Source organism: Nycticebus coucang, chromosome 20 (assembly GCF_027406575.1).
Source record: "Nycticebus coucang isolate mNycCou1 chromosome 20, mNycCou1.pri, whole genome shotgun sequence".
Taxonomy (NCBI): Eukaryota; Metazoa; Chordata; class Mammalia; order Primates; family Lorisidae; genus Nycticebus; species Nycticebus coucang.
In genome coordinates, this window is record NC_069799.1 from 47214267 (window position 1) to 47234403 (window position 20137).

The 20137-nt window shown below is 39.4% G+C and overlaps 1 protein-coding gene across 1 annotated transcript in view; it reads left to right on the forward strand.

Annotated features, from left to right (window-relative positions):
- ODAD2 (outer dynein arm docking complex subunit 2) overlaps positions 1 to 20137 on the forward strand; it is a 188206-nt gene that overhangs the window by 17503 nt on the left and 150566 nt on the right. Inside the window, exons 7-10 of the mRNA XM_053572846.1 lie at positions 765 to 881; positions 3781 to 3998; positions 5840 to 5932; positions 6758 to 6905. Of these exons, the coding sequence (XP_053428821.1) occupies positions 765 to 881; positions 3781 to 3998; positions 5840 to 5932; positions 6758 to 6905 (576 nt within the window). The remainder of the gene's footprint in view (positions 1 to 764; positions 882 to 3780; positions 3999 to 5839; positions 5933 to 6757; positions 6906 to 20137) is intronic.

Here is a 20137-nt window from a genome sequence, read left to right on the forward strand (position 1 = left end):
AAGACAAGGACCATATAGCTATTCAATAATTGCAACAAAATTGAAAACACACTACGGTTATATGTATACGTGTGTGTGTGTATATACCTTATAGATAGTTTTATGTAACACACTATAGTTTTACATCTTTATATATTCAGTAATGTGATATATATGTATACATTTATAATCTGTCAATGGAGAATAATAAGGGGAGAGAAGACATATTGGGGGTAGGGAATAAGGAAAGGAAAAACACAAAAAGGAAGAGGGTGAGAGAGACAGAGGGGTGGAGGTACAGGTGGTTATATAGAGATCGGAACCCTAGGAAATGAGCCTATGGCAACCACACTCCACGGAGAACAAAAGCAGAGTGTGACAAACAGGAACATAGGCTTTCCTATGTGACATTCTAATCTTGAGGCCTTCTGTGACTTCATCAGATAAAGCTCGAAGTCATAGGCATTTTTCACAGCAGAGAAGAACAGAGAGAAGGAAGCTCTTACTTCTTTGCTGAAGAGCCGAGTGCCCTAAGTGCACATGGGAGGTACTCAGTAATTGCTGAATGAAGGAATGAATGAGTGAATGAATGAATGGACACATGAAGGGGAGAGAACACTTAGTGAGGGGGAAGGGTTTTGCCTACACATACCCTGTATGAAGTCTCCCGTATGGGTCTCTTAGAGAGGAAAACGGTATGTGTCCTTAGGGTGTGATAAGCTGAGCAGCTTCTGACATGGCTGTTACATTAATCATAGCACCAAACTTTTTTTTTCCCCCCAAAGGGTAAAACAGAGGAAGAAGGAGAAATCGATTATGAGAGAAAAGGTGAAATTTACAAAGACCTTGTCACATTTTTAAAAGAAAAGTCAGCAAAGTTTTCAGAAAACATATCTAAACAGGTAAGTTTTATGGTCTGTTTAGGACTCATTATGTTACTCAACTACAACTTTCTAGAGTACAAAAAATAATAGAGTAATTTGACCTATTTTTGCACACTGCTTTCAATTAGTAGTGTTTTTCGCTGCACAACATAAAATATATGTGGTAAATACGGTAGTGTAAAAATGTTTCTGATTTTCTTTAGGTGACAGTTATAATACTTCAAATTGCTTTCCAAATAGATTTTTTCATCTTCCCTTCTGAATGGTTATCAATAAAAACTCGGCCCTGTTAATGAAGCCTAAATGTCTTGATTATTTCGTATCGTGTCTGAGCTTCTCATGATTACCACCTAAGCAGGTTGTTCTAAAGAGTATCCCAGCTGTATGTGCACAAGACCTGTGCTTCTTTTGAATCTTGCATGGTTTTTGAAGTAGTGTTGGACAAAGAAATCAGTCAATATAATATTTTATGAAATGCAATTTTGGTTGAAGCGGATGGTGATGAGAAAGGATATGAAATTTAGGCAAGAAATACTAATGTCAGCTCCAGGGTGATTCTCGGGAATGTGTAAGGAGCTGAGTGCTGTGGGATTGCATCTGTAATCCCAACACTTTAGGAGATAGAGGCAGGAGGATTGCAGGAGGCCAGGAGTTGGAGGCCAGCCTGGGCAACATAGCAAGACCCCATCTCTAAAAAAAAATTAAAACAAAATTAGTTGGGTGTGGTGGTACGTGGTACCTGTAGTCCCAGCTGCTTAGGAGGCTCAGGCAAGAGGATGGCTTAAGCCTAGAAGTGTGAGGCTGCTGTGAGCTGCAATTGTGGCCACTGCATTCCAGCCTGAGTGACAGAGCAAGACCTGTCTCTAAAATAAATAAATAAATGAACAAATGAATGAACAAGTAAATAAAATTAAAAGAAGGAGTGAGTCAGACCCATAGGTTTCAATCCCATACAATATCCATCTCCTTTTTGGCCCTGCCACTTCTGGGGTGCGTCATTCTCTTGCTAGACTTTTGCTCCTCTTTTGCTGGACCTCCTTCATGGCATCGTTCTGTGACTTTTTTCCTGGTGTTTGAGCACAGAAATTTGACTGATGCAAAATACAGTGAAAAGAAATGAGAGCCTTCTGTATCCGTTAATACTTTTGTATCTGTGCAGTAGACCTACAGTCCCCAACCCTTGGGCCGTGCACCAGTTGGGTCCAGGGCCTGGTAGGAACCAGGCTGCACAGCAGAAGGTGTGCAGTGGGTGAGCAAGAGAAGTTTCATTTGTATTTAAAGCTGCTTGCCTCAGCACCAGAGCTCTGCCTTCTGTCACATCCCCTCCCTCAACCTCTCACCCTGTCTGTAGAAAAACTGTCTTCCATGAAACTGGCTCCAGGTGCCAAAAAGGTTGGAGATCACTGCAATAAACCCTTCATGTTTTCCTGTCATGGAAGGTGCACTCTCTGTACACACACTCACTAAATGTATCAAATTCAGTCCGATTCACAACATTTATCTCGAAAGTTGTTGAAGATATCTATTTCCCGTGTTCTTTTCACAAGAGTGCCCAACGTGAGTTACTCTTTGTAGTAAAGAAGTCTTCTGTTATTACTTGTGCCCAGTCAATAGTTTCAGTAGATTCATCCAAAGCGATTGAATAATATATATTTTCTTTTTGAGTATTGCATCAAGTGGTTCTGTTAAGGTGAAAGCTAATTCATGATGCTGATCAGTTATGGTTCTCCTTGAAATAGGGAGTTGTTTTTACTTTGAAACGTTATTGGGATCTAAGCATCCTACAACTTTGACAATGCATTCTTCCACAATTTCTACACCACTGAAAGGCTTTCCTTTTTGTCCTGAGTATATAAGCTATTTTGTAAGTGGCTTCAGTGGGATTATTTCCAGGTCTCATTCCTGTTTGAAAGCATTGTCTTTGTTTCTGCTTTTCATCTTTCTATTTTTGCAACACAACCATTCATGCCTCTGCCTCTAATTTAAAATATCTGTGGTCCTTATGAGTATTATAATGCTGATGAGCACTGAATTTCTTTAATGTTGATATTGTTGTATCTCAAAGCAAGAAAATCATCTATCTTTAGTGGAACAAGATGATATTGCCGTCTGTAATCATCATTAAAAAGTCTGTTTCTGGCGGTGCCTGTGGCTCAGTGAGTAGGGCACTGGCCCCATATACTGAGGGTGGCAGGTTCGAACCCAGCCCTGGCCAAACTGCAATAAAAAATAGCCAGGCGTTGTGGCAGATGCCTATAGTCCCAACTACTAAGGAGGCTGAGGCAAGAGAATTGCCTAAGCCTAAGAGCTGGAGGTTGCTGTGAGCTGTGACGCCACAGCACTCTACCGAGGGTGACAAAGTGAGACTCTGTCTCTAAAAAAAAAAGAAAGTCTCTTTCCTTCCTTCAGTTGTCTTTGGGTCTTCTTTGACATGATGAGTTGTCACACACGATAGAATTAAAAAAAAATACCTTTGAGCTGTGCAACTGTTCACAAATTCCACCGTACACAGTAACACAGTGTAGCGTTGTCAAAAGTTGATAATAGGCCCCCATAATCGCTCCAAAACTTCATCTAGTACTGGTACCAGTCAGGAGGGGGAAGTTGGAACTAAATCATGAGCATAGCAGCCATCAGTTTAACCCTTATGGGTAACTAACGTTCTAATTGTGCCTGTCAATCTGGGAGGACTATTTCATTGACACATATTTTATTCTTTGGTACTTTAAATATACTCATTTAAAAACTGAAATAAAAATACAAAGGACAACAAAAATTCATTAATAAAAATGAAAAAGGATGCGTTCCGTAAAATTTGGATGCAGTCAAAAAGTCCGAAGGCTGCGAGTCCTCTGAACTAGGTAATTCACAAATGACCTGGCTGTAAAAATAATTCTTTGTTTCTTTTTTTATAAAGGCAATAAGTTTCAAAGAAGAAGAAGAGGAAGGAGGAGAAAAGGAAGTGGATCAGGTGAAGGAAGAGGAGCAGCCGGAGGAAGAAGCCACCGACACCAGAGCTATCTCTGATTCAGCCAAGAAACCACCAGAGAAAAACCAGATTAATTTTGGGGCAAGTCAAATGGCCAAGAGATTAGAACCAAGCTTAAACTGGAAGGCCACCGTCGATTACAGAGAGTACGTAGACATTTGCATACTGGGTTTGTAGATGAACACCTATTTGCCTAATTTTTCCCAGAACTTTATTTTAGAGTAGAAAAATGAAGAGTAGAGATTGGCACGTCCCTTTGAAGTCCAAATGGCTTCCTTTCTGCTGCTCTTCATATTCCAAGCAGAAAACTTGGGTAACAGCAGAGATTGTGTTTGAAGCACCATGCAGGGAAAGGAGGAACCCAGTTCACTGTCATGTAGTTGGTGAGTCAGGACCACTGACACATGGCGAAGATGATGAAAGGGGTGGAGAAGCCACATGGGAAATGTGAAATAGTGGTAGGGCCCCAGTTAGGGAAGTGCTGGGAGGAAGAGGCATGATTCAAATTATATGGTGTTAATTAGGGAAGCCATACAGACGCTGTCTTCTCTATTAACAGGACTTTATTACTACATAATACTATAAAAAGGCTTACCTGTCAAAAACATTAGCAGGTCTATGTAAAATGGACACTGGTTTGATGAATATATGAAATGTTCAAAACTGGTTCCATTTGGGCTCCTCTGTAAATAGGGGCCAAGCAAAGATTACGGGACAATACTGCTAAATGCTGACACAGTCAGAAGCACACAGATCACTTTTAAAAACATTCAGCAAATAGCTTACGAGTCTCAGCCTCTATTTAATGTCCTGTGTTCTCACATGATTGGGTTAAGAACTATCTTCTGGTTGACCTCTGGGGACTGTCACCTTCAGAGCTTCTGTCAGCCACAGGGTGATTATGTCTTGGAAGCCAACCCAGAGAGCTATGTAGGTCACTACGAAATTTTTGACCTGTGTTATGGTCCATTATTTCACTTCCAAGAAACACAGTCGACAGGGTCCTTTCTGATTCACCCGTGCAAGTTTCACCTTGCTCGGCTTATCAGTGGCACCGGGAGGACTTCATTTGTTTCTGTCCATGACGTGGATTTTACATTTCTTGATTTCTGTGTATCTCAAAACTTTCATAATGACCCACATACCAGAAGGAAGGAGTCCTGTGGAAAGGGAGACAGATAGATCCTCATTGATTTGGGAGTGTTTGACCTTTGTGACTCTATTTGAAAGAGTGAGTCTGAAAAATTATAAGTGTATGGGCAATGCTGTTAACTGGGAGGTGAGTTTTAAAATATGCTTATTTTGGCTCCGCGCCCATGGCAGAGTGGTTACAGCACCAGCCACATACACTGAGGGTGGCGGGTTCGAATTTGGCCCAGGCCAGCTAAACAACAGTGACAACTGCAACAAAAAATTGCTGGGCGTTGTGGCGGGTGCCTGTACTCCCAGCTACTTGGGAGGCTGAGGCCAGAGAATGAATCATTTGAGCCCAAGAGTTGGAGGTTGCTGTGAGCTGTGATGCCATGGCACTTTACCGTGGGCGACATAGTGAGACTCTGTCTCAAAAAAAAAAAAAATAAATAAAATATGTTATTCTTTCAATTATGAAATTCCTTAACTAGTACTTAATGAGAACACACTGTGTTCTCCCGGGAATAGCTGGGAAATCGGGCAGGGGCCCTGTTGCATGCTGGGTGGGAAGAAAAGAGGAGACATAAAAAGTTCACATGACAATGGCAGCCTGTAAACACCTGCTCCTGGTACCGAGACGCACTGGACAACATGTGTTTTCAATACAGAAGCACATGGCTGTGTTTGAGGAACAGCTGCAAGTGTCAGGTGAGGCTGACACCCAGAGTCATTGTCAGGGTCAGGAGCACGCATCATTTGGGTGCATGAAAATACGGAGTATAAGTATATGTTTCCATCTTTTATTTCCTATTCATTAGCATAAAATTATAAGCCTAGTTTTTATGTTTGCTTTTAGACGCAAAATTTCAGCAAGAGACATCCATTCGGAGGAAAAAGTTGGGGGAAGGCTTGATAAGGCAAGACCGTCTATTTCACTTGGGAGACTACGGTATGTTTCTGGTTAGCGTGACCAGTTCCCCCAAGCCACCTTCACACAGCGAGCTAGCGAGCAAACTAATGGTGTTCTCCTGGGTACTTTTGAGCCCCAAGACATTTGTGTTGACAGTTACTAGGAATGTTGGTACAAAGGGAAATGCTGTATTTCTTTAAATATATTTGCACGCTATTCTTCTACTGAAGAATTACTTGAAATACAGTAATTGACTGGTATTAGTGGACTCGAGGACAGGAAATGCATTTAATGCAAAGAGGAGCAAACTGAGTGTTAGGGACACTGGACTCCTGACTTGCCTCTTGCTTGTGAACAGTCATGTCCTGGCAAAGTTCTGTCATCTGCTTGGGCCTCCCTTTTCTGGTCCCTAATGTCTCTTCCAATTCTAAGGGATACATACTGTTTCCAATGAAAACAATTAGCAATTATTACAAGGCCAGTTAGGAAACTTCTTACCTAATTTTCAAAAAAGAGTGTTTAACCTTTGTGACTCTATTTGAAAGAGTGAGTCTGAAAATTAAAAATGTTTGGGCATTTGGCAACATAAGTGACATGTCTGGAGGAAGTCAGCCACTTTAATTAGAGAATTTCAGAGTGGTGGTGGGGACAAGTGGCACCCAGACCAATAATACGGAATTGTACCTGCTATAGAGACACGGGTTCATTCATCTCATGTAGATCTGAACAGATATCTTCGAGAACTAAGAAAGTGTTGGTGCTTTTATCCATTGCGTAAGCCCATGTTGCTGAAATACTATCGTATAACCATCTCCTTGTTGCAGTGTATATGCATATATTTATTGTTGTTGCTTTTATTCTTAGCAAAAGTGTTGAGAAGATTGAGGCAATTATTAGTGAAAGTTCCTCTGACACTGAGGAAGATGAAGAACCGCCTGACCATCGCCAGGAAGCAAATGCAGATTTGCCATCGGAATACTGGCAAATTCAGAAGCTGGTGAAATATTTAAAGGTAAGAAAGACCTTTTTTACTGCATTTAGAATGTTCATTTTAAATGCTTTCCCCAAAATATGTATTCTGCTGCCAAGTTTACTGTATGTTTCTTTCAAATCACAGTAGGAAACAGTCCTGTTGTGATTAAAATGTGCACAGGAGAAGGTCTTATTTCCCTGGGGGAATCCAAGATTAATCCTCATGGAGCAGCCAGGCTGCCTGGTACCAGCCCTCTATCCTGGTGGAGGAGTGGACACAGGCAAAACAGACACCAGATCTTGTAATTTGCTATCATTTTATGATTTGCAGCATGGTGTGATAGAGCGTGAGTTTTGGGAGCTGGACTAAAATTTAATTTTGGTTAAATTTCAGGCTGTATCTCTCAGTGTAGCTGTTGCAAAGTTATGGTTTTAAGCCTTGATTTTTCTGAATCCATGAAATGAAATTAGTAATACTAGTTTTATAGAATTATTTTAAGATTTGAGAAAATACATTTGAAACATGTAGTATGGTATCTGACACATTTTAGGTGCTTATAAAATGTTCTGGACTACTTCTATTTCTCTCTTAAGTCAGATAACACATATGAGAATATTTTACATGATAACTGATCCACAATGCATTAAGTACTTGAGTTGGGGGTAGGGTAAGGAAATGGCTCACCAAATCCCAGATTAATATTCATTTCCGATAGCTCGGCCCTGTGGAAAGCTGAAGTCCAGAAGTACTTGTGAAAAAAAGCATTTTAACTTACTTCATGTTTTCCTCCTACTTTTCTGTGTCTCTTCAAATCAACCAAGAGAATTTGCTAGTGGTTTTGCATATTTAAAGACATGTATGTGATTCCTCCTTTACTTGAGTGTATTCTTCCCTGCGTTTTAGGAGTAGCACGTGAAATAGTTCCAATGTACATTGCTTTTCCTGCAAAAAGAAAAATTCTCCCTTCCTCTAATGGACATGACCTCAATTGGAATTCTCAGAATTTCTCAGGAAAAAAAAAGAAAAGATGTTTTCCTGAATTTTAAGAAAAATTGGGAAATGGAGAAAAGTATTCTAATTCTCCTTTGAGAAATAAAGATTGATAATCAACGCAGATATACTACTAGTTCAAATGATTCCATGGGCATAGGGGAAAACAAGACAGAAAATGCTCATGTCACAAGGATATATGTGAAACTTGGTAAACGTGGAATGTAAGTGTCTTGGCACAGTTACTGAGAGAACGCCAGGAAGGCTATGTTAACCAGTGTGATGAAAGTGTGTCAAACGGTCTGGGAAGCTAGTGAATGATGCCCCATGATCATATCAATGTACACAGCTATGATTTAATAAAAAAAATAATAATAATAAAAATAAATGGAAAAAGAAAAGAAAATGCTGATGTCAGAATCAAAGGGGAAGGTGGGCATTTCTAGGTACCAAGATGGGAACAAGTAGGAGAAAAGTGTTTGAAATCTAATCAGGCAGCCTTGCTGGTAGCTCTTGCCAGGCTGCAGATGTGTGTCTGCTGCTAATGGTGAGTCATTCTCTCAAAAAGAAGTATTAACAGGTTTATATACATAGCATACGTTATACAAATCCTATTAGTAGTGATCTAAGAAATAAGAAATTCTGGAAGTATATGAAGTCCTTAAATTTGAAATTTAGGCCTGTGATTACAGTCTCCACCTGTGAGTTTTGTAGGCTTGTCAAGCTTTCTAGGAGATCTGAATGTCACATTACCTGGATACAGCAAATAATATTTGCTGGCGTTTATTAGTGCTTGAATATTTTCCTATATTACGTATATTATAATTTGTTATTTGTGAAGAATTTAACAGAAGAAATGCAAAGAGAAGAAAATGTGAATGTCAGTTATATAACACTCCATCATGAAACCAGAAACTGATTTAACTATGAATTAGTAAAAATATAGATCTCAATGGCCAAACCAAAATCAAAGGAAACAGATAAAATGTTTTCATATTTATTCCTGACTTCAAAATGTGTTACATATCTGTATTAATCAAAACAGAATGGTGATGGCAGAAGAACAGACACATTAACTGATAGAAAAGACAGAGAGCCTGGAATTAAACCCAAGCATTTAAGGCCAATTAATTTTGACAAAGGTGCCAAGAACACATATTGGAGGAAGGATAATCTCTTTAATAAATGGTGCTGGGCTATCTATGTGCAGGAGAATGAAATTGGATCCTTATCTCACACCATGTATGAAAATCAACCCCAAATGGATTAAAGATTTAACACAGGCCAGGTAAGGTGGCTCATGCCTGTAATCCTAGCACTCTGGGAGGCCAAGGTGGGTGGATCCCTTGAGATCTGGAGTTTGAGACCGGCCTGAGCAAGAGTGAGACACCGTCTCTACTAAAAAATAGAAAAATTATATGGGCATTGTGCACCTATAGTCCCAGCTACTTGGGAAGTTGAGGCAGGAGGATCACTTGAGCTCGAGAAAGTGAGGTTGCTGTGAGCTATGATGATGACATGGCACTCTACCGAGGGTGGCAGAGTGGGTTGTCCTCTTCACTCTGTTAATGGGTTTCCTCTACTGTGAAGAAGCTTTGGAGTTCGGTGCAATCTCATTTGCTTCCTTTTGCTTTTTCTTGCCTGTGCTTTTGGAGTCATACCCCTCAAAAAGTCTCTGCCCAGGCCAATGTCCTGAAGCATTTCTCCTATGTTTTCTTCTAGTAGTTTTGTAGTTTTGAGTTTTATGTTTAAGTCTTTTAAGGGACTTAAACATAAAACTCAAAACTACAAAAAAAGTTTTTTTTTTTCTGAGAAAAAAACAAAAAAAAGGGACTTAAACATAAAACTCAAAACTACAAAACTACTAGAAGAAAATATAGGAGAAATGCTTCAGGACATTGGCCTGGGCAGAGATTTTTTGAGGGGTATGACTCCAAAAGCACAGGCAAGAAAAAGCAAAAGGAAGCAAATGAGATTGCACCGAACTCTAAAGCTTCTTCACAGCAGAGGAAACCCATTAACAGAGGGAAGAGGACAACCCATAGGTGGCAGAAAATAGTTGCAAGTCATGCATCTGATAGGAGTTAATATCCAAAATATATAAGGAACTTAATAGCAAGGAAACAAAGAACCCAATTTAAAAATGGGCAAGGGACCTACCTAAGTACATATGTTTTAAAAGACATACAAATGCCAACAGGTATATGAGAAAATGCTTATCATCACTAATCATCAGGGAGCTACAAATTAAAACCATGATCAAATGTCATCTCACACCTGTTAGAATGACTGTTATCAAAATGGTGAAGGTTGGCTTGGAGCCATTAGCACAGGGGTTATGGCGCTGGCCACATAAACCAAAGCTGGAGGGCTCGAGCCCAGCTGGGGGCTGCTAAACAACAATGACAACTGCAACCAAAAATAGCCAGGCGTTATGGCAGGTGACTATAGTCCCAGCTACTTGGGAGGCTGAGGCAAGAGAATTGCTTAAGCCCAAGAGTTGGAGGTTGCTGTGAGCTGTGCCACCAAGGCACTCTACCAAGGGCAACAGAGTGAGATTGTGTCTCAAAAAAAGAAGGTGAAAGTTGGTGTTGGCACAGGTGTGACATAAGGGAAGCCTGTGTGCTATTAATGGGAATGCAAGCTGATGCAGTCATGACGGAAAACAGTCTGGAGGTTCCTCAGCAAACTAAAAGTAGAGCTACCATGTGATCCAGCAATCCCACTTCTGTGTATATATCTAAAGAACTACCATGTGATCCAGCAATCCCACTTTTGTGTATATATCTCAAAGAACTGAAATAAGTACGCTGAAGACATACCTGCACTCCTATGTTAACCGCAGCATTATTTACAATAGCTAAGATGCACCTAGCTGTCTATTACTGGATATGTGGACAAAGGAAATGTGGGGGTATATACACAATGTATCTACACAGCCTTAAAAAAGAAGGAGATGCTGTCCTTTGTGACATGGACAAACCTGCAGGATGTTATGTGAAATAAGTCAGGCACAGAAAGGCAAATAATGGGTGGCATCTCATTTTTTTTTTTTTTTGTGGTTTTTGGCCGGGGCTAGGTTTGAACCCGCCACCTCCGGCATATGGGACCAGCACCCTACTCCTTGAGCCACAGGCGCCGCCATGAGTGGCATCTCTTAAAGGTGGAATCTGAAAAAGTTGAACTCACAGAAATAGGGCAAAATGGTGGTTACAGAGGCTGGGAGAGGGACGTGGATGAGGAAAGAAGAGATATTGCTCAAAGGGCACAAAATTAAATAAAAGGAATACGTTTTTAGAGATACATTGCACAGAATGGTGAGTCTTATAGTCACTATATACTATAGTATTATAGTATAGTGATAATGCTGTATTGTTTATTTCAAAATTGCTGAAAGCGATTTGTGTTTTCACCACAAAAAAATAGTATTGAGGGGATTGATTTGTTAATTAGCTTGAGTTAATCATTTCACAATGTAAACATATATCAAAACACAACATTGTGCCCCATAAATATATAATATATACAATTATCTTTGTCAATTAAAAATAAAATAAATAAAATATTTTCATATTTAAAAGAGGACATGCGCTTATAGGAAGCAAATCCTGCTGCTAAACTTGGCGATCCTTTCAGAAGGTTCTTAATGATGTGACCAACATCAAAGCAAAATGAAAACAATTTTTTATGGAGCCGAAACACATTCTTCTTAGTAAAGTATCACAAGAATGGAAAAGCAAGCAGCCAGTGTACTCAGTATTATTATAAAACCAATGTATAAACAACTACATGCCCACACAAAAGATAAACACAAGTATATCTAGTGAAGGGGAGGGGAGGGGGATGGAGACGAAAGAGAAGGAGGGAGGGTGGTGGACCAGTTCTCACCTAATGTGTACGATGTGAGGGTGTTTAGTGCACCTGCAGGGTAAAGGGCTCAACTACAACTTGAGCTTTACCTTAGAATTTTTTTTTTGCAGTTTTTGGCTGGGGCTGGGTTTGAACCCGCCACCTCCAGCATATAGGGCCAGCATCCAACTCCTTTGGGCCACAGGTGCCACCCTGAGCTTTACCTTAGAAACAAAAACAATGTAACCTAAACATGTTATACCCTCATATTAATTTGAAATAACAAAAAAAAAAAAAAAGAATTTTTTTTTTTTTTAGTCTGGACTATTTGTCATTAAACAAACATCAAAACTATTAGGACAATTAATTTTGGCATGTTTTAAAATTTCATTTTAGAAGTATGGAGAATCCTCAAAGAACTCAAATTAGACCTCCCATTTTATCCTGCAATCCCATTACTAGGCACCTACCCAGAACAAAAAAAACCTTTTATTGTAAGGACATTTGCACTAGACTGTTTATTGCAGCTCAATTTACAATCACCAAAATGTGGAAACAGCCTAAATGCCCACCAACCCAGGAATGGATTAACAAGTGGTGGTATATGTACACCATGGAATACTATTCAGCCGTTGAAAAAGATGGAGAATTTACATCTTTTGTATTAACCTGAACGGAAGTGGAACACATTCTTCCTAATAAAGTATAACAAGAATAGAGAAGCAAAAATCCAATGTACTGAATTCTAATATGAAGGCCGTAGATGAGCTAATACAAGGGCTGGGGTAGGGGAATGAGGGAGCAGGGAGAGGGGAGGAGGGAGGAGGATGGGCGGTTATGATGTAGGACACACTTCTTGGGGGCAGGACACGATTATAAGAAGGGCTTTACCTAACAAATGCAATCTGTGTCACCTAATTCTTTGTACCCTCAATGAATCCCAAATAATAAAAAAATAAAATTTCATTTAATATTTTATAAATATTAAATATTATTATATCACTGTTCCATTTTTAAGCGGTTTTTACCTGGCATTTATTTTGTGTGGATGTTCCCCTCATTTTTTTTTTTTTAATTATAAAATGCCTGTATCAGGTGGAGATGTTGTTTTTTTTTTGAGATAGAGTCTCATTTTGTCACCCTTGGTAGAATGCCATGGTGTCACAGCTCACAGCAACCTCAAACTCTTGGGCTTAAGCGATTCTCTTGCCTCACAGTCCCAAGTAGCTGGGCCTACAGGCGTCACCACAATGCCCAGCTATTTTTAGAGATGAGGTCTCACTTTGGCTCAGGCTGGTCTCGAACTTGTGAGCTCAGGAAATCCACCCACCTCAGCCTCCCAGAATGCTAGGATTATAGGTGTGAGCCACCACGCCCGGTCCAGGTGGAGATCACTTTTACATGTTACTGCAATATATAATTGTATCACATATTCTGGCTCATAATAATAATAGACCACTCATTGTATAGTTTTTTTTTTAACAGAAAAATTTCTGAAATTTTTAGCATTATGGAACTAGAATTATGGAAATAATTCCCTGTTATTATGGTCACTCATCATTATTTAAAAACATGTCAAAATAAAATGTTAGAGAAAAACAGAACAGCTTATTATTTGGGGAATTCCTAAAAATTCCTAGAAATTCTGATTTCATATTCCTGAGTCTTGAAGACTAATATCTTTTGGGAATTTGAAAACACAAGGAAGGAATGTAGTCTAGTGTACATCCCCTTGGCAGGTGTCTTTGTGTATTGACTGCACAATTCAAAGCAATCAGCCCGCCCTAGCATGGCAGAGTAGCAGGGTTCAGCTTTGGAACATTCAGGACACCTTCCCCAGTGCCTCTGCTCCTTTACTGAACCACAGAGCCACCTATGGTCACCTTTCCCTAACTCTTTATTTATTTATTTATTTTTTTTTTAAGAAGAAACAAAAATAGTCCTTTATCTATAAGAGAATTGAATTTATGGGTTTTTTTTTTTTTTATTGTTGGGGATTCATTGAGGGTACAATAAGCCAGGTTATACTGATTGCAATTGTTAGGTAAAGTCCCTCTTGCAATCATGTCTTGCCCCCATAAAGTGTGACACACACTAAGGCCCCACCCTCCTCCCTCCATCCCTCTTTCTGCTTCCCCCCCCCATAACCTTAATTGTCATTAATTGTCCTCATATCAAAATTGAGTACATAGGATTCATGCTTCTCCATTTTTGTGATGCTTTACTAAGAATAATGTCTTCCACTTCCATCCAGGTTAATACGAAGGATGTAAAGTCTCCATTTTTTTTAATGGCTGAATAGTATTCCATGGTATACATATACCACAGCTTGTTAATCCATTCCTGGGTTGGTGGGCATTTAGGCTGTTTCCACATTTTGGCAGTGGTAAATTGAGCTGCAATAAACAGTCTAGTACAAGTGTCCTTATGATAAAAGGATTTTTTATCTTCTGGGTAGATGCCCAGTAATGGGATTGCAGGATCGAATGGGAGGTCTAGGTTGAGTGCTTTGAGGTTTCTCCATACTTCCTTCCAGAAAGGTTGTACTAGTTTGCAGTCCCACCAGCAGTGTAAAAGTGTTCCCTTCTCTCCACATCCACGCCAGCATCTGCAGTTTTGAGATTTTGTGATGTGCGCCATTCTCAGTGGGGTTAGATGATATCTCAGGGTTGTTTTGATTTGCATTTCTCTAATATATAGAGATGATGAACATTTTTTCATGTGTTTGTTAGCCATTCGTCTGTCGTCTTTAGAGAAAGTTCTATTCATGTCTCTTGCCCATTGATATAAGGGATTGTTGGCTTTTTTCATGTGGATTAATTTGAGTTCTCTATAGATCCTGGTTATCAAGCTTTTGTCTGATTGAAAATATGCAAATATCCTTTCCCATTGTGTAGGTTGTCTCTTTGCTTTGGTTATTGTCTCCTTAGCTGTACAGAAGCTTTTCAGTTTAATGAAGTCCCATTTGTTTATTTTTGTTGTTGTTGCAATTGCCATGGCAGTCTTCTTCATGAAGTCTTTCCCCAGGCCAATATCTTCCAGTGTTTTTCCTATGCTTTCTTTGAGGATTTTTATTGTTTCATGCCTTAAATTTAAGTCCTTTATCCATCTTGAATCAATTTTTGTGAGTGGGGAAAGGTGTGGGTCCAGTTTCAGTCTTTTACATGTAGACATCCAGTTCTCCCAACACCATTTATTGAATAGGGAGTCTTTCCCCCAAGGTAAGTTCTTGTTTGGTTTATCAAAGATTAGGTGGTTGTAAGATGTTAGTTTCATTTCTTGGTGTTCAATTCGATTCCAAGTGTCTATGTCTCTGTTTTTGTGCCAGTACCATGCTGTCTTGACCACTATGGCTTTGTAGTACAGACTAAAATCTGGTATGCTGATGCCCCCAGCTTTATTTTTATTACTAAGAACTGCCTTAGCTATACGGGGTTTTTTCCGGTTCCATACAAAACGCAGAATCATTTTTTCCAAATCTTGAAAGTACGATGTAGGTACTTTGATAGGAATGGCATTGAATAGGTAGATTGCTTTGGGAAGTATAGACATTTTAACAATGTTGATTCTTCCCATCCATGAGCATGGTATGTTCTTCCATTTGTTAATATCCTCTGCTATTTCCTTTCTGAGGAGTTCATAGTTTTCTTTATAGAGGTCCTTCACCTCCTTTGTTAGGTATATTCCTAGGTATTTCATTTTCTTTGAAACTATGGTGAAGGGAGTTGTGTCCTTAATTAGCTTCTCATCTTGACTGTTATTGGTGTATACAAAGGCTATTGACTTGTGGACATTGATTTTATATCCTGAAACATTACTGTATTTTTTGATGACTTCTAGGAGTCTTGTGGTTGAGTCTTTGGGGTTCTCTAAGTATAAGATCATGTCATCAGCAAAGAGGGAGAGTTTGACCTCCTCTGCTCCCATTTGGATTCCCTTTATTTCCTTGTCTTGCCTAATTGTATTGGCTAGAACTTCCAGCACTATGTTGAATAGTAAAGGTGACAGAGGACAACCTTGTCTGGTTCCAGTTCTAAGAGGAAAAGCTTTGAGTTTTACTCCATTCAGTAAAATATTGGCTGTGGGTTTGTCATAGATAGCTTCAATCAGTTTTAGAAATGTGCCACCTATGCCTATACTCTTCAGTGTTCTAATTAGAAAAGGATGCTGGATTTTATCAAATGCTTTTTCTGCATCTATTGAGAGGATCATGTGATCTTTATTTTTGCCTCTGTTAATATGGTGGATAACGGTTATGGACTTGCGTATGTTAAATCAGCCTTGCATCCCTGGGATGAAGCCTACTTGATCATGATGAATGACTTTTTTGATGATAAGCTGTAATCTATTGGCTAGGATTTTGTTGAGAATTTTTCCATCTATATTCATGAGTGAGATTGGTCTGAAATTCTCCTTTTTGTTTGGGTCTTTTCCTGGTTTTGGTATCAGGGTGATGTTTGCTTCATAGAATGTGTTGGGGAAGATTCCTTCTTCCTCAGTTTTTTGGAATAATTTCTGCAGTACAGGAATAAGCTCTTCCTTGAAGGTTTGATAGAATTCTGGAGTGAAGCCATCTGGACCAGGGCATTTTTTAGTTGGAAGCTTTTTTATTGTTTCTTTGATCTCAGTGCTTGAAATTGGTCTGTTCAGGAGGTCTATTTCTTCCTGGCTGAGTCTAGGGAGAGGGTGTGATTCCAAATATTGATCCATTTCCTTCACATTGTCAAATTTCTGGGCATAGAGTTTCTGGTAGTATTCAGAGATGATCTCTTGTATCTCTGTGGGATCAGTTGTTATTTCCCCTTTATCGTTTCTGATTGAGGTTATTAGAGATTTTACTTTTCTATTTCTAGTTAGTCTGGCCAATGGTTTATCTATTTTATTTATTTTTTCAAAAAACCAACTCCTTGTTTCATTAATTTTCTGAATGATTCTTTTGTTTTCAATTTCATTGATCTCTGATTTGATTTTGGAGATTTCTTTTCTTCTACTGAGTTTAGGCTTAGATTGTTCTTCTTTTTCCAATTCCATAGATCTCTTGTGAGATTGTTGATGTGCTATCTTTCTGTTTTTCGAATGTAGGCATCTAAACAATGAATTTTCCTCTCAAAACTGCTTTTGCAGTATCCCACAGGTTTTGGTAGCTTGTGTCTTCATTATTGTTATGCTCAAGGAAGTTAATGATTTCCTGTTTTATTTCTTCCTTCACCCATCTGTTATTCAACAGAAGATTGTTTAATTTCCATGCCTTTGGCTGGGGTTGAGCATTTTTGTTAGAGTTGAGTTCCACCTTTAGTGCCTTATGGTCTGAAAAGATACAAGGTAAAATTTCAATTCTTTTGATTCTGTTGATATTTGTTTTGTGTCCCAGGATATGATCAATTTTGGAGAATGTTCCATGGGGTGATGAGAAGAGTGTATATTCTTTATCTTTTGGGGTGGAGTGTTCTATATGCGTCTATCAAGCATAGTTGTTCTAGGGTCTCATTTAAATCTCTTACATCTTTGTTTAATTTCTGTTTAGAGGATCTGTCCAGCTCTGTAAGAGGTGTGTTAAAGTCCCCTGTTATGATGGTATTATCAGATATCATATTGCTCAGACTGAGTAAGGTCTGCTTCAAGAATCTGGGAGCATTTAAATTGGGTGCATAAATATTTAGAATTGAAATGTCTTCTTGTTGTAGTTTTCCCTTGACCAATATAAAGTGACCATCTTTGTCTTTTTTGACTTTAGTTGCTTTAAATCCACATGTATCTGAAAATAAGATTGCAACTCCTCTTTTCTTCTGAATTCCATTTGCCTGAAAAATTGTCTTCCAACCCTTGACTCGGAGCTTTAATTTGTCTTTTGAAGCCAGGTGTGTTTCTTGCAGACAGCAAATGGATGGCTTGTGTTTTTTAATCCAGTCAGCCAATCTATGTCTCTTCAGTGGGGAATTCAAGCCATTAACATTTATTGAGATAATTGACAAGTGTGGTAGTATTCTATTCGTCTTATTTGGTGAGAGTCCATTGCTTAGTTTTATCTTTTGCATCAGTGTGGAGGTTAGGTTCTGTCCTTTGATTTCTGAGTTCTTACTTTGCTGCTGATCCATTGTGGTGGTCAGTGTGCAGAACAGGTTGAAGTATTTCCTGTAGAGCTGGTCTTGTTGTGGCGAATTTCCTCAATGTTTGTATATCCATAAATGATTTGATTTCTCCGTCAATTTTGAAGCTTAGCTTAGCAGGGTACAGAATTCTGGGCTGAAAATTGTTCTGTTTAAGTAGATTAAAGGTAGATGACCATTGTGTTCTTGCTTGGAAAGTTTCATTAGAGAAGTCTGCGGTAACTCTGATGGATTTGCCCCTGTAGGTTTCCCCAACTCTTAAAAAGCATGTCATCTGAGTGGTGCGCCTGTAGCTCAGCATCTAGGGCGCCAGCCACATACACCTGAGCTGGCGGGTTCAAATCCAGCGCGGGCCTGCCAACCAACAATGACAACTACAACCAAAAAATAGCCAGGCATTGTGGCGGGCACCTGTAGTCCCATCTACTTAGGAGGCCGAGGCAAGAGACTTGCTTAAGCCCAAGAGTTTGAGTTTGCTGTGAGCTGTAAAGCCACAGCACTCTACCAAGGGCAACATAGTGAGACTCTGTCTCAAAAAAAAAAAAAAAGCATGTCATCTGGGGGAAGACACTGGAGCAAAGAACCTCACCACCTACCACTCTCTCCGTGGGGACAACTCTTGCTAGACCAGGCTATCTGGGCTCAGACATGGTGGCCTTTTGGAAGACTTGGAATAGCTCTTGCTGTTTTTCCAAAGAGTCCTGGTCCACCATCTTCATTTCATTAGTAGAAGGAAGCACAGAGCAGCAGGGCAGAAACATAACATGGGCCAGAAGGCGGAATAACAAAATAGAAGCCTGATCTTTGATGTTGGCAGGACTTCAGGTGAGCTGGAATTCTGCCACTGACTCAACTCACTCAGTAGCCTCGGGTGAGTCAACCAACCCCTCTAAGCTCCAGTTTCCAAATATAACACATGGAAAGTGCTTAGCACAAAATACTGGGTAACGGTTGGCAATACTTATTTCTACTGCCCATGATTATTACGACAGAGCACATGTGCTGTGGAGGTGTCTTGCCGACTTGCCCAGGTGGCCCTCAACTTTTACTTTCAGTTCTCTAGCAACCAATAAAAGGAGGGAAATACAGTGAGTTAGTACAGGGAGGGAAAGACTCTCACCAGCCTAAAATAAAAATAAACCAGTTGCCAATGAGTAGAACTGATCCTGGTGGTAAGAGCAGAAAGAATTTTCTCCCTTAGGATTTAATGGGGCCGACATGGAGTGAGGGGGTGAACAGCCTCCCAGTGACCATAGCAAGGAGTTTCTCACAATAACCTAATTATTGGATAACTGCCTTGAGTTTTGCAGCTTTTTAGGATAAATCTATGTAATATCAGGCCAAAAAGAGATGCACTATTTCTGTCCCAGAACAGCTAAGAAAAACATTTATTGATGAAGTGCTGCTTAAGTTTGCACAAGTTATTCATCAATAAATCATGTGCAAATGTGATACTTTTGGCCAGACAGTAAATTGCTTGGAATTCTTATAGTTCCCCCAGGTAAATATTCTTAACATAGCCAATAAAAGAAAAAAGTATATCTACAAATGATTTAAAGGTTTTTGACACAGATGAGTGTTTTATACGGAGACACAAAAGGATATTAGAAGTCTATGAAATGCAAAATTGAATGTCTCTAGATAATCTCAACATCAATACACCTGACATTTTAATTGATAAAATTATGGCTTCAATGTAGACTTTAACTAGAAATGTTAGTGTCGTCCTGATTTTATATTTATTATTTTCCAAGGAGAGTACTGTCTGTGATTGTCGGAGAAAAAAGAAATCTGATGAGCTCATTAATACCCGAACAGGTCAATGAATTAGAGCTTATTAATCATCCAGAGCTGTGAGCTCAGACCTTGGCACATAAGTGACCAGAGTTTGTATTTAATTCTTTGGCTTTGACATACGTCCATCTCAACTTGCAGGTTTTATATATGTGTACGTTCTTTTCTTCTGGATTTTTAGAACAATTTAATATTTCAGTTAATGAATATTCTGCATTTTGACGCACCAACTTTCCACCATCTTTTCTCTCCCATAGCTGGTGACTCTGTCTTGCAATTCTAAAGGGGGCCACAATAGCCCCCTTTTAGCTGTCTTACGCTAAGCAGCATGTTCTGCCTTCTGCCATCCTGAGGATTCAGGTTGTCCATCTCTTCAGCTACTCCCCGAGTAGAGAGAGCACATTTAATTCATTTCTGCATCATGCAGGGAATCCTGCTGATGAGCACAGCTGCCCCTCCACTTCTACCCAAGGGTTACAGGACTTCCCTGTTTTTCACCCTCTGCTCTTGGAAAGCAGTCCTTATTTTCTC